At 39.5% G+C, this 13,639-nt stretch overlaps 1 protein-coding gene across 1 annotated transcript; it reads right to left on the bottom strand.

Moving 5' to 3' along the window:
* Nucleotides 1-2,812: 2,812 nt before the first annotated feature.
* On the bottom strand, nt 2,813-10,721 carry washc3 (WASH complex subunit 3). The gene is made up of 7 exons (XM_083758292.1): nt 10,540-10,721; nt 9,762-9,860; nt 7,764-7,829; nt 6,870-7,010; nt 6,011-6,124; nt 5,063-5,127; nt 2,813-3,475 (listed from the first exon to the last, which is right to left on the bottom strand). Exons 1-7 carry the CDS (start codon nt 10,588-10,590, stop codon nt 3,364-3,366), a joined length of 648 nt encoding a protein of 215 aa, XP_083614418.1. The 5' UTR covers nt 10,591-10,721; the 3' UTR covers nt 2,813-3,363.
* Nucleotides 10,722-13,639: the final 2,918 nt, after the last annotated feature.

Below are 13,639 nucleotides of genomic sequence, written 5' to 3' on the forward strand. Positions count from 1 at the left end.
CAATAGAGAGAATTCTGGGGGTCCTTGACATGAAAAAGGTTGAGCACCACTGACACAGAAACATGGGTTTTTCAGAACAATGTTAGGATTTTGAAGCCTTTTTTTTCAGTCCAAAATGATTGAACTTTCCTTTTGGTTGTCTTGTGAGCCAACGTGACCAATATGGGAAGTTAATCCAACAAAGACACATGATGATTACTTCACATGCTGAAGGTTGAACACATGCCACCACAACATGTGTTACAACAATACAATATCATTATACTTTTTAATTTCAAGGACCCCCAGTGTGATATGCATAAGTCCTTCACATGCTGAAGGTTGAACACATGTGTTACACCTCTCATTGCAACAATACAATATCATTATACTTAACCTTTTTAGTCCATGGACTCCCATTTAATACATTTTGTTTTTGTATATCTCTGGGACCCCATGCTGTTAATTTGTACAAATGTAACCAAATGGACCCTTATACTGGTCCATTTGCTTACACAATATAGAACTGATTATGTATTGTTGATACAGCAGCTTGTGTTTTTGGGAACCACGATGGAAGTCAAAATGCATCTGCTGTAAATGTAAATGTTGTACACTGAATGAACAATGCACCTTCATTACTCACAAGTGAATATAAATATAATAAAACAAACTGAACATTTGGGCCCATGCACTTCTGCCCCAAACGGTCCCAAGTTTAAAAAAAAAGGGACCAATTCTCTCAAGTGGCCAAATCTCCATTTGCCAATTTGAGATATACAGTTATCTATAAGGGAATATACGGATTGCTTTTTTAATTGCAAAGAACCCAAAGACTTGTTTCAAAATGTCCTGCATGTAATGTAATTGGTCACTTTATTTTATTGCCACTGTTTGATACTGCTGAGCTGGAAAATAAAGGTGCCTTTTTTAAACATTTTGAACCAACATGTATTGAATTGTATTGTCTTAATTTCAGTCAAAGCTCAATAACTGATTATTTCTAAGGTAAATAAAATATTTAGTGATTCTATTTTCTAATTTGTTATAGAGTACAATATGTTTTAAGCCAGGCATTAGCCAAGTCTTATCAGTGAGGGATCCTTTAAAAAAAAATATATTAATTTGAAATCTTGTGAAATGGGACATTCTGCACAGTGAGTACTTTAAATACATTTTGATACCAATACTTTTACTCAAGTAAATGTTGAATGCCGAACTTGCTTGTGCTTGTAACAGACTATTTCTATAATAGGGCATCGATACTTTTAGTACATGTGAGTACTACTTCTCTTCATTGGTTTCTGCATGATAGCGATGGAATAAGATTTGATTATTACGCATGGATGAACCAATTTGTTTGTTCGTCAGAATTTGTTTATTTCGTCACATCACAGGTGCAAATCAGTGGGTGAAGCATTCCAATGGTTTCCATCATGGCACCGGAATGAATAATGAATCTGTGCAGTAAAATGTATAACATCTTATTATGATATATCCTGTTGAAACCCCCTCTTGTCTGCTATGTCTTGAGTTATGTTTGAAAATAAACGGTTTAATGTGGGACATTACCAGCTCACAATGCAGGCGGTCTCCCTGCTCTTCCATGTGCTGTAGATCGTGTGGTCAGGTGGGACACCTACTGGTTGACAAGAGGTAGTGCATAACACTAAAGGTAGCTTTAAAATAACAAAGTAGCTCTTACAAGTGCATCTATCCACAACAAATGCAGCACTGCCCCAAAGCAAAGCATGTGACTTTAGATAATCTCTTTCAAAGACATTCAACACAGTATTCATATAAAACTACTTTATACAGTCCTGTGCTCTGCTGTATTAATTACTGATGGAAATTGATGACAAATAATTGTTTTACAATTAAAAATAGACCAAGAGAGCATTTCATTTCATTCTCATTGAAATTACTTTCATACTAAGGCAATTGTTATTACCAGAGATATTTTGCCATGACCGTCTGACTAGGGCTGGGCAATTAACCAAAAATATATTGAAACTGACGTTTAGAACCAGCCGACTTGCTGAAATCCAGATGAGTTTCTTTTTATAACATACATGCATATATTTTAGATTTCTTATTATCAATCAACCTGGGAAAGTTCTAATGGGATTTATTTTTAAATAAACGACCAGTTAGCCTGATTAATCTATTTAGGCCTGACCTCAAAATTAAAAAAAAAAAAAAAGAATCTTCTAAATCCTTTAGTTTTCTGAAATAAATATTTTCACAATTTTTCAAATTGTGGCGCGCTATGAGCTTGTAGATCTATTTTTCAATAGCTAAATTATAACATGTTTAAAACACCAAAAGGGGTTCCCAGCCCAAAATGGGTTAAACACTCAAGCCCTGTATTATAAATCATCGTCCAATGGTGGCATGCAAAAACAGCAGCTCTACAAGCTCACAACATGTCATATTGCAATGTGTTGTGAGCTTGTAGAGCTGCCATTTTCACCATTTAAAACATATTGATCGTATCGGAGGCAAAAGTTTGAAATGATCACATCTACATAGACACAGGCAGGTCGAGCTGTTCCAACATCCTACACAATGCCTCCATCCCGCATTGAACACAGCCAAACTATGAGCTTGTAGAATGTCTATTTTCACTGCGCGACATCGTCGTAACGAAGAAAAGGTCCTTTCAAACGGGCAGCGATTAACGTGCCTAGTCATTCATTTTCAATGTGCAGATAAGTCGAGGGGCGACAACGCAAGTGTCCCGTGAAATTGTCCCGCGCGTGCTTGTTTCGTGCACACACCCGCAACTGACCAGACCTGGATTCTGTCGAGTTTCTTTAAATTGATATACCGGTACTTGCGTTGCCGCGCCCCTCATGAGCAGACCTGGAGCAGACCCGTCGTTGACCCAGGTGATGTCTGCGTTAATCATTGCCCGTCTGAAAGTACCTTAAGGCTGGCTGCAAGTAAGGCACATCTGCCTTCCTTCCTTAACCCGAGGCCCGTTCTAAATTCTGCCTCGTCGTTTTCTGGAAAAACTGTCGGGTGGAAACGTCATGTGTCCAAAACGGTTACTTTTCATCATTCAAATTCATTTAGCAGATCGACAAGTCCATTTGGCAGATCGACAAGCTCATTTGGCAGATGGACAAGCTCAACACGTGTCGCTTCGCGCCGCGTTTTTGAGTTTGTGGATATGCTACTTTGTGTGATGCTCTAGTATGATTAAAATATGGAGATAAGAGCTTTCTGCCAGACAACAGTGATATACTGTACAGCAACAGCAACAACTGAAATGACAGACGCTTTCCCAGCTTGAAAGGTATAACGATGTTTAGGTGTAACGGGTCTAAATAGGTTCGTGCCGGTGCCTAACAGACAGTGTCATGGTGCTGGTGAGGACGGTCAGTCACTAAAAGAGGATTCAGAACCAGAGCTGTCGTCGTCGTCGTCGTCGTCGTCATCCTGTCCCTCTGAGTTCCTCCGACCGGCATCAGGCACAGGCGCGTCTGGCGAGCTGTGGACAGAACCATGGTTACACTGAGGTTACCAACTGTATACTGGCCCGGTTTCCCAAAGGACACATGGTGTAGTCCGGGGGCGGCCTTAACCCATTCTGACCTGAGATCAGATTCATACGAGGTTTTCCACTGGACACACACTGGTCTGATGAACCCATTCTGACCTGAGATCAGATTCTAAAAAATGTCAGTCGCTCTTCGATTTTTACAAAAATAGCAGACCTACAAGCTCGTAGCGCGCCACTCGGTGGCGCGATATGAGCTTGTAGATCTGCTATTTTTAAATAGCTAAAGCATAACATGATGCCGACACCAAAATGGGTGCCCGATCAGAATGGGTTAAGGATCGGGAGGCCCCGTTCATGACGTCATCATTTTAATAATTCATAATTATTTTATTATTTTTTTCAGTGTGAATTATCGGACTTCAAAGCATGAACAGCATACACAGCCAAGTAGAAAATACACAAAAACAGCTTGCTTGATAAAAAAAAAAAAATACTTTAAGGTATAACCCAATTTAAACCCATTTTTTAATGCTTGCGCAAGTTGGTTACATTGTATTAGGCTACTGTCTACCGTCATTGTGTCGCATTATCATGGCCCGGTTAAAAATGAGAATGATACACACCATGAACTGACCATAGACAATATCAATATCCCCTTTACAGCTCTCTCTTTATTAACGAATACAATTCGCCACAATCACCAGCCTGTACACGTAGGACTGGACAGAAAGAGAGTGCAGAGAGTACAGACAATATGCCATTACTAGGCTGTTGCTCTGCGCTCTGATGCCCTCTCCACGCCGCGCACCGTGCGCTCCGATGCCCTCTCCACGCCGCGCACCGTGCGCTCTGATGCCCTCTCCACGCCGCGCACCGTGGCCCATGAACAACTCCACGCGGACCCACAACGACCTGAGAGTGTTTTGCCTGAGTGTGGCCCTGAGTGGCACATTTCTACATTGTACAAATAGCATTCAACTATTTATAATAGCGTTTTGTATTATTATTTTCACCATAGTTGCGAACGCAGTGAGCACTAACTATGAGACCCTGCAGATCATGTCTGTGTGTCTGTCTGTCTGTGTGTGTGTCTGTCCCGCTGTGACACCACCCGCCCGACACCAGAGGGCACAGCTGCATCACACAAAACACACACACGCACGCACGCACTCACTCACACACACACACACACACACAACTTAACTTAAAAAAAACTTTAAAAACACTTAACTTAAAAAAACTTAACTTAAATTTTTAATCTTAAAAAAAAAAAAAAAAAAAAAAACTTAACTTCAAAAAATACTTTAAAAACACTTAACTTCAAAAAACTTAACTTAAAAAAAACACAAAAAAGAGAACTTTAAAAAGTATGTAATTTATTCTAATTGTTGTTATTGCCATTTACGAGCTGCGTTCGCTTCCCGCGTTTGCGCGTCTTACTTGTGTAGAGGAGGCTCTAAATACAAGAATGTGTCTGCCTGTCACATTCATAGAGACCTGGTTGGTTCATTCAGATGGCATGTGTTACAGCTAGAACTGCAGTGAAATGTGACTGAATGTAATTAAAGCACTCACTCTAGCAGGTTGGGATCCAGACCATCCAGCACCATTTTGTTCTTTATCGCCAAGACTGGGACCCCCTGTGAAAGAGGAGGCATGTTGGGATAAAGTTAAACTAGACTGGGACCCCCTGTGAAAGAGGAGGCATGTTGGGATAAAGTTAAACTAGACTGGGACCCCCTGTGGAAGAGGAGGCATGTTGGGATAAAGTTAAACTAGACTGGGACCCCCTGTGAAAGAGGAGGCATGTTGGGATAAAGTTAAACTAGACTGGGACCCCCTGTGAAAGAGGAGGCATGTTGGCATAAAATCACACCTGTGTGAAACTGAACTGTGATGTGAGGGGCACTCTCATCATCATACATCATCTCTAACTGCATAGTAAAATCCTCCATGTTCAGTTCACTCAGAGGCCCCTTTTCCACCGGTTGGTTCCCAATGGGAACCGGTTCAGTTCTTTTTGGTTTTTAGTCCATGAGCCAGAGCTCCAAAATTGAAACGTTAATTATGAATCGAGTGTGCAAAACCATACCTATATTAGATTGTTATCACCATGAAACTTCCCCAATTGAGTACTTACACGAAGACAATTATTTATTGTTAAAACATTTGTAGGCATTATGTAGGAAAATATGCAAAATAATCGAAAATATGAAAAAGCTACTACTGTGGAAGGGTTATCATGTATTAATGCACTTGTATTGATCCTACAAACAATTTAATATAGGGTATTTGCCCACCAATTTTGGAGCTCTGGCTCATGGGACTAAAAACCAAAAAGAACTGAACCGGTTCCCATTGGGAACCAACTGGTGTAAAAGTGGTCAGAGAGTTATAGACTCATAAGGGTCCATTTGGTTCCACTTGTACACTGTCAAGAGTTACAGACCTGTAAGGGTCCATTTGGTTCCATTTACAGTCTCACTGAGGATTTCACAGTGTGGTTTTCATTTGTAAACTCACCACTTGGACCATTTTTAGATATCGGGCATATCTTGGATCCTTGGCGACTGTCATGTTGTTTTCTGCGACAGGCTCCGTTGGCTCCTGAGTAGGTTCTGGTACGTTCTGAGAGGTCTGGTGAAGGGGAAGAAGAATATTCTGATCAAATAGGAATTGATACATGTGATTTGTAACATACTGTATGCATGGGTCGGCAGAGATACGGCCAAGCTCAAACATTGAAGTTTTTGATATACCGTAATTTCTGGACTATAAGCCGCACCTGAATATAAGCCGCACCAGCCAAATTTAGGGAAAATCCCATATACAAGCCGCACCGGACTATAAGCCGCACCGGACTATAAGCCGCAGCTACATTAGCTCAGAGCCTGAGATGGCTCTGCGTTAGCTGTAAAAATCCATAGATTAGCCGCACCGTTGTAGAGGCCGCAGGGTTCAAATCATGGGTAAAAAGCCGCGGCTTATAGTCCGGAAATTACGGTACTTAATTTAACCCATTCTGAACGGGCACCCATTTTGGTGTCGGCATCATGTTATGCTTTAGCTATTTAAAAATAGCAGATCTACAAGCTCATATCGCGCCACCGAGTGGCGCGATACGAGCTTGTAGGTCTGCTATTTTTGAAAGATCGAAGACACTTTTAGAATCTGATCTCAGGTCAGAATGGGTTAATAATGAAACTGTCAGGATGTAATAGACATTTTTAGAATCTGATCTCAGGTCAGAATGGGTTAAACGTTTTAATATGTTACAAAATATGGGTCAAGACATTGCTAATTGATGGTCTAGCTAGAATTCTCCAAAAATGGTGATAGGAATCGGACCCAAAACAAATGGCGTCTAAACATTTGTATGTACCCCTGGAGGCGGCACCGACACCACTGCAGGAACAGAAACATTGTCTTGGCTTTGATTGCCTGCCGGTCCATTGGTCTCTCCCGTTTGGTTCTGACTGATACTCTCAACTTTGACATCCTCCAACCCAGGAATAGAGGACAGCTGTGGAGACATTGAGAGAATGATCTCTATTGTAGCACAATACAAACACAGACTCCATATGAATATTGTAAAGGCAACTTTTCATAGAAAGGATGCCAGTGAGGGATATGGTGTGAAGCTCTTTCCAACGCGTGGTGATGATGACAGTAAATCAGGTCGTCTCGTTGAGTGCATTTAAAAGGTTTTATTTTGCTTGCAGGGTGGATAAGGCATAACATAAACCGGGTACTTAAAACTTTAACTTAAACAATACCTCGTGATGCAAAATAAACAAAGGATAACTCAAAACAACTGAAAACAAAACAAAACACTGTGTGGCTTCCCTGTGGCGTTTCCCAAAATCCCTGCTGCCGTGCACCTGTGACACATACAAGTAGGCTGTGCCTGTGATTGACTGAACCCGCCTATTCCCAGGTTGTCATAGCAACTTCACAACAAATTAACCACAGAATAAAATGATCAAATTGGCTACAACAAATATCATGTGAAAGAAGTGTTCAGTATTCAAGATGGGGTCCACAGACCCCCCAGTGGTGCTTGAGATGGCTCCCCAGATAAATGATTCATAGTTCATCTTCACCATAATTACATGTACAAGACAAGTGAATAGAAATACACCTAGAGAACATATACAATAATGTCTATTTTTTATCTGATCTCTATACCCTCAGCAGGAAGAAAGTGAAGGATTTCTGGACCATATCAGACCAAATCAATAATAGTGTAATGTGGAGAAAAGTTAAAATAGCTGACCTTTGCTTCCAAAATGCTTAGTGTCGTTTCAATCTGCTGTATTCGGAGGGATATACTTGCAAGTTTCTGTGAGAGACAAGTTGTGACAGAACAGCATTGTGTTAATCATCTGCTAATCAACAGCAGATGATGATTACAGCAGACCTTGTGCTATAAGGTCATTAAAGCAGGAACAAATAAGACTGAAAAATAGCTTCTGCCATAGCTCTAAACTCGGACACTTGACACCTTATGGACTTATCGTGTGTTAATATATATGTGTATATATGTGTTTTTATATAGAGTATTCATGTCATTTTTGAGGGGCGCTATCTAGCTATCCAGCTTTTGATTACCGTCCACAAACTTCGTCTTAAACAAACATTATTAAATTCCACAATGAAAGGAGAATTTTACGGCATACTTGTCTGAGCAAATAGGCATATTTGTCTATTTTACGTCATGATGATGTACGATAAGAACGCCCCTCAATTCACACGGGTATGATTTCTGAGAATTGACAATGAATGGAGAATTTACGTTTCATCATCTGAGGACGTTCAAGGTTCAAGGTCTTTATTAGTGTCCCAGAAGGGCAATTAGGTTTACAGCGAGAGTAGTGGTTTAAAACATACAAACGATACAGGACAACAACAGACATGAGACACCATAGCATAAACAGAGGTCTGGGCGCATCTAGTGCAAGTATAGAATAAATTAAAAAAAGTGCTAGGATATAAAGTGCCGGCATAAAGTGCTTGTTCCAACATATCATCATCATTTACATGTTACTGGCAGCATTGACTGCACGAATCGAGGCAGTGACAACTGACAACATGCAGAGGAGAAGTCATAGCAGAACCATCTAAACACTACAGCATGCAGAGGGGAAGTCATAACAGAACCATCTAAACACTACAGCATGCAGAGGGGAAGTCATAACAGAACCATCTAAATACTACAGCATGCAGAGGAGAAGTCATAACAGAACCATCTAAACACTACAGCATGCAGAGGAGAAGTCATAACAGAACCATCTAAATACTACAGCATGCAGAGGAGAAGTCATAACAGAACCATCTAAACACTACAACATGCAGAGGAGAAGTCATAACAGAACCATCTAAACACTACAACATGCAGAGGAGAAGTCATAACAGAACCATCTAAACACTACAGCATGCAGAGGAGAAGTCATAACAGAACCATCTAAACACTACAACATGCAGAGGAGAAGTCATAACAGAACCATCTAAACACTACAGCATGCAGAGGAGAAGTCATAACAGAACCATCTAAATACTACAGCATGCAGAGGAGAAGTCATAACAGAACCATCTAAACACTACAACATGCAGAGGATAAGTCATAACAGAACCATCTAAACACTACAACATGCAGAGGGGAAGTCATAACAGAACCATCTAAATACTACGACATGCAGTATCTGTTATTTTTTACAACGGGGGCACCCAGACGACGGCCCGACGGCAAATCGGCTATTTTGTCAAATTCCCATTGACAATGAATGGAGAATACAGTATGTGTGGTACAATGATAAGAGCACCCCTCACTTCACACAGGAGTGATTTGTAATACAATGAGCTGGTTTGCCAATCAATTTTGTTGTTTTGTACAACAATGGCAATACAAATATTCTGCTTCTGAATTCTGAACATGGGTTTAGATACTTTACCCCATTCTGACCGGGCACCCATTTTGGTGTCAGCATCATGTTATGCTTTAGCTATTTAAAAATAGCAGATCTACAAGCTCATATCGCGCCACCGAGTGGCGCGATACGAGCTTGTAGGTCTGCTATTTTTGAAAAATCGAAGAGAGACTGACATTTTTAGAATCTGATCTCAGGTCAGAATGGGTTCATCAGACCAGTGTGTGTCCAGTGGAAACCTCTAATGAATCTGATCTCAGGTCAGAATGGGTTAGAAGACACTAGTTACTAGAGGGTGAAGTAATGATTGGAAGGTAAACGGTAGAGAGTAGAGACTGATGCATTACCTCTTCACAGACTGTTGAAAAGCGGTTGAGAAACCTGACGGTGTGGACAATGAACTGATTGAGATAAGCTACAATCCTCCTCTGCTGTATGGCTGGGACCTGATAGGAAAAGAGAAATGATCATCATCAGACATTATCGATCATGATTGATCAATAATCCGATTGATGTTCAATAACAGAGACATGATCATCATCAAGACAATAATAGATATTGCTAAACCTGTGACAGTTGAAGATGATTGTAAAATCTGAGTACTATTGGGATAGTGTAGGTTAGTTACTCACACAAAAGAAAACAATAGTCAGTGTAATTAGTGTACTGTATATCATATCATTTAATGTTGTGGGGTTGTAAAGTGTGGATTGTATGATATCTATATAGGCTAGCCTTTCCGTATCTTGGGCGGCGAAGGGGCTAACTTTCTTATAACAATTACAACGTGTACATCCCCAGAGTGACAAATGGATATTGTCTGTCTGTCACGACCATGCATTTGGTTACATTTGTACATCCTCAGAGTTACAAATGTCAAATATGGATACATGTATTACTGAGGATTGTATTGTATTTGTTTGTGATGCTAATCGTGATACAATATGATGCCAGCCAACAGATCTGTTTTGAATGTGACGTACGGCAACATGCAGGTGTATCGGTTTATAAGGAGACCATGCAGAGATCAACAGGAGACCCTCAGGAGACCCTGGCCGTATTCTGATCTGCAGGCTTTTAAATATACTGTATATATATTATTATTCACATTATGGACCCACTTACCTTAGTCAGATCAACTCCAGAACCGACAATCGGCAAGCCGTCCTCGTCCATGTCAGATCTATGTTGATATTATCTGAAAACGGTCAATAGTTCATGCTTGTTTCACTGAAAGAGACAAAGACTGTGAAACGTTTTCATTCATATCATGTGACATAACTATGATCGCACGCAATACGCGTGACTTCACGGGCTCATCCCGGGCACTTCCGGGTCCGGTCACGTGGTTCATGTATGTATTTAAAGTGCGACGTAATTTTGTAGTCCTACATTACGTCCGGACATTCAAAGGAGCTTTATTGGCATGAGAAAACATACGTTAACATTGCCAAAGCAAGTGTCAAAATACCGGTATATATTATTAATATCTATGTATGTAGTAATGTGTATGTATATATATGTATATACATATATATATATATATATATATATATTATATATATATATATATATACATACATACATACATACATACATACATACATACATACATACATACATACATACATACATACATACATACATATATATATATATATATATATGTTAGGGCCGGGACTAATTGCGATTAATTTAGATTAATTAACTACAGAAAGATTTATCGCGATTAACTACAGATAAATTAATCGCACCTTTTTTTCCACCGCGGAACGTTTCTCACTGAGCGCTTTTCTATAGTACTGAAAACTGGAAATAATAAAAAGTCACCCCATTTTGTGTTGCCTAGAACTGGAGGTCTGACAAAAAACAGTAACAATATGAAGTACAGCTTTGTGATGTCACTGAGATGTACTTGTTACTGTCTGTTACTGATTTTTTTTCAGACCTCCAGTTCTAGGCAACACAGAATGGGGTGACTTTTTATTATTATTTCCACAACAGGTATATTAATGACAGTAAAATGTTGAAAATGAGTGGTATCATGTAGTCAATAATCATTGATTCACTGGGATACCAAAAAACATTTGAAAAAAAAGATTTCTCGCTGTTCTCGGGTTGAATACTGATATGCGATTAATCGAGTTTCATTAATTACAAAGCTTCTGGAAAATGTATAAATAAAATGTATGTATGTAGTAATATGTATGTATGTATATATATATATATATATATATATATATATATGTACATATATATATACATACATACATATATATATATATATATATATATATATATATATGTATGTATGTAGTAATATGTATGTATATATATATATATATATATATATATATATACTACTGGTGGATCACAATCTACCTTTTGGGCACCCCTGGTGTAAATTAATCAATTAAAAATATAAATATAATACAAATCTAATGGGAACGGTTGAGACGGACGTCATGATCTCCTCTCACTTTAGGCCCAAACCAAGTTTTAAGAATAATATTATTTCTAAAAGTATTAACGTTCTTATGAGAATTATAGAGTATAATTCTTATGGGAATTATAATAGACCTGCATGCATAGCAAGGAACTGAATGTGTATGTATACAAAAAATAATCAATATTAGTCTGTTAAAAACTGAACAAATTAAACTGGAGTGCCCTAATATCAGCAATATGTACAGTGACAGTGGTCAGGCTACTATGGGCTTCAGGCAGCGTCTAGTGAGCTAATCTAGTGAGCTAATTTAAGACTTCCGGTGGACGATCTCTTCAAAATAAGAGTACCCTCTAGAGTATTGAAAAAAAGTTTAATTTGCACATTAAAACTACAAATTAAGCATTTAAATGATGCTATATGATGCTATAAGACACACATTATGTTTCTGTGTAAGAATAAGTAATTAAATCCTTATAATAATAATAATAAAGTTATCTAAATGGATAAATGCTATTCACTGGAGTGCATGGACTTTATAAAGTGGACACTGGACAAAAGACGGCTCCGCAAGGCAACTATCTGGACATACCCACGCGTTCGGGGAGATGTCCTATACCACACCCCACTCTCCGCTAAGCGGGAGAGGTGTAAAATTTACAGCAGCAGACCTTCTACTGGGGTCAAGGCTGACAAAAAGTACCGTTTCCGGACCCAGAATGGACACTGGACAAAAGACGGCTCCGCGAGGCAACTATCTGGACATACCCACGCGTTCGGGGAGATGTCCTGTACCACACCCCACTCTCCGCTAAGCGGGAGAGGTGTAAAATTCACAGCAGCAGACCTTCTACTGTGGTCAACGCTGAAAAAAGTACCGTTTCCGGACCCAGAATGGACACTGGACAAAGAGGCCTCCGCGAGGCAACTATCTGGACATACCCACACGTTCGGGGAGATGTCCTCTACCACACCACACTCTCCGCTAAGCGGGAGAGGTGTAAAATTCACAGCAGCAGACCTTCTACTGGGGTCAATGCTGACAAAAAGTACGTAGGATGTACAATGACGCATATGGTCGAAAAATACACACATACTGGTCAAAGCATACTCATTTTGGTGGTACAGACAGGATAAATTGAACGTTTTTGGAATTTTTGTGCCAGCTCTTAACAGGAGAAGTAAGGTCTGTGGGCTGTTAATTACTTCATATGTTGATAAGCTCTTTTCCTGCTGACATGTTTCACATTGTTCAGATTGAGCAGGTAATATTTGTGCAATAGTGTCTAAGATGCCTTTTTGTGACACGTCAAGTGGCTGCACTATGAATTGTGACATGTTCTTTGTAGATGGTAAGGCCTTGTCACCACATTGAGTACAACTATACAGACTAAGACTTTTCAGGCAAAGCAGGTCATCTCCAAGGAAAGGAGACCGAAGTGTGTATTCTACAAAGCTGTTTAATATGGTGCATACTTCTGTCCTAGAACATTTCTGAGACACTAATGACACTGATGTGTTGGCTAGATTGAATTTCTCAAGTTTCCGTCTAAATGTTGAGTCCTGCGCTGCTGCTTCTTCAAGCCGTGTGTGACATTTTTTGATAGCAGATGTCTGTTGTAGAAATGTTAGAATTGGTAATGGTATAGCTTCACACATATTGTCATTTAGACTTTCATTGCATAAAACCACATCATCATCATCTTCTTCCAAATTGTCCTCCGTTATTGTTCTGTTAATTGCTTTCAACTGTCCAGGCACAGAATGTACAGATGTCTG

This window comes from Protomyctophum parallelum (genome assembly GCF_964188405.1).
Source record: "Protomyctophum parallelum genome assembly, chromosome: 22".
NCBI lineage: Eukaryota > Metazoa > Chordata > Actinopteri > Myctophiformes > Myctophidae > Protomyctophum > Protomyctophum parallelum.

What these genes read in the sequence shown, in the direction of transcription:
- washc3 (XM_083758292.1), bottom strand. Translation starts at nt 10,590, where the DNA reads ATGGACGAGGACGGCTTGCCGATTGTCGGTTCTGGAGTTGATCTGACT. An exon ending in CTGGAGTTGATCTGACTAAG is followed by an intron (nt 9,861 to 10,539) that starts GTAAGTGGGTCC and finishes TTTTCCTATCAG; the next exon opens with GTCCCAGCCATACAGCAGAG. An exon ending in CTGGATCCCAACCTGCTAGA is followed by an intron (nt 3,476 to 5,062) that starts GTGAGTGCTTTA and finishes TTCTGTCCACAG; the next exon opens with CTCGCCAGACGCGCCTGTGC.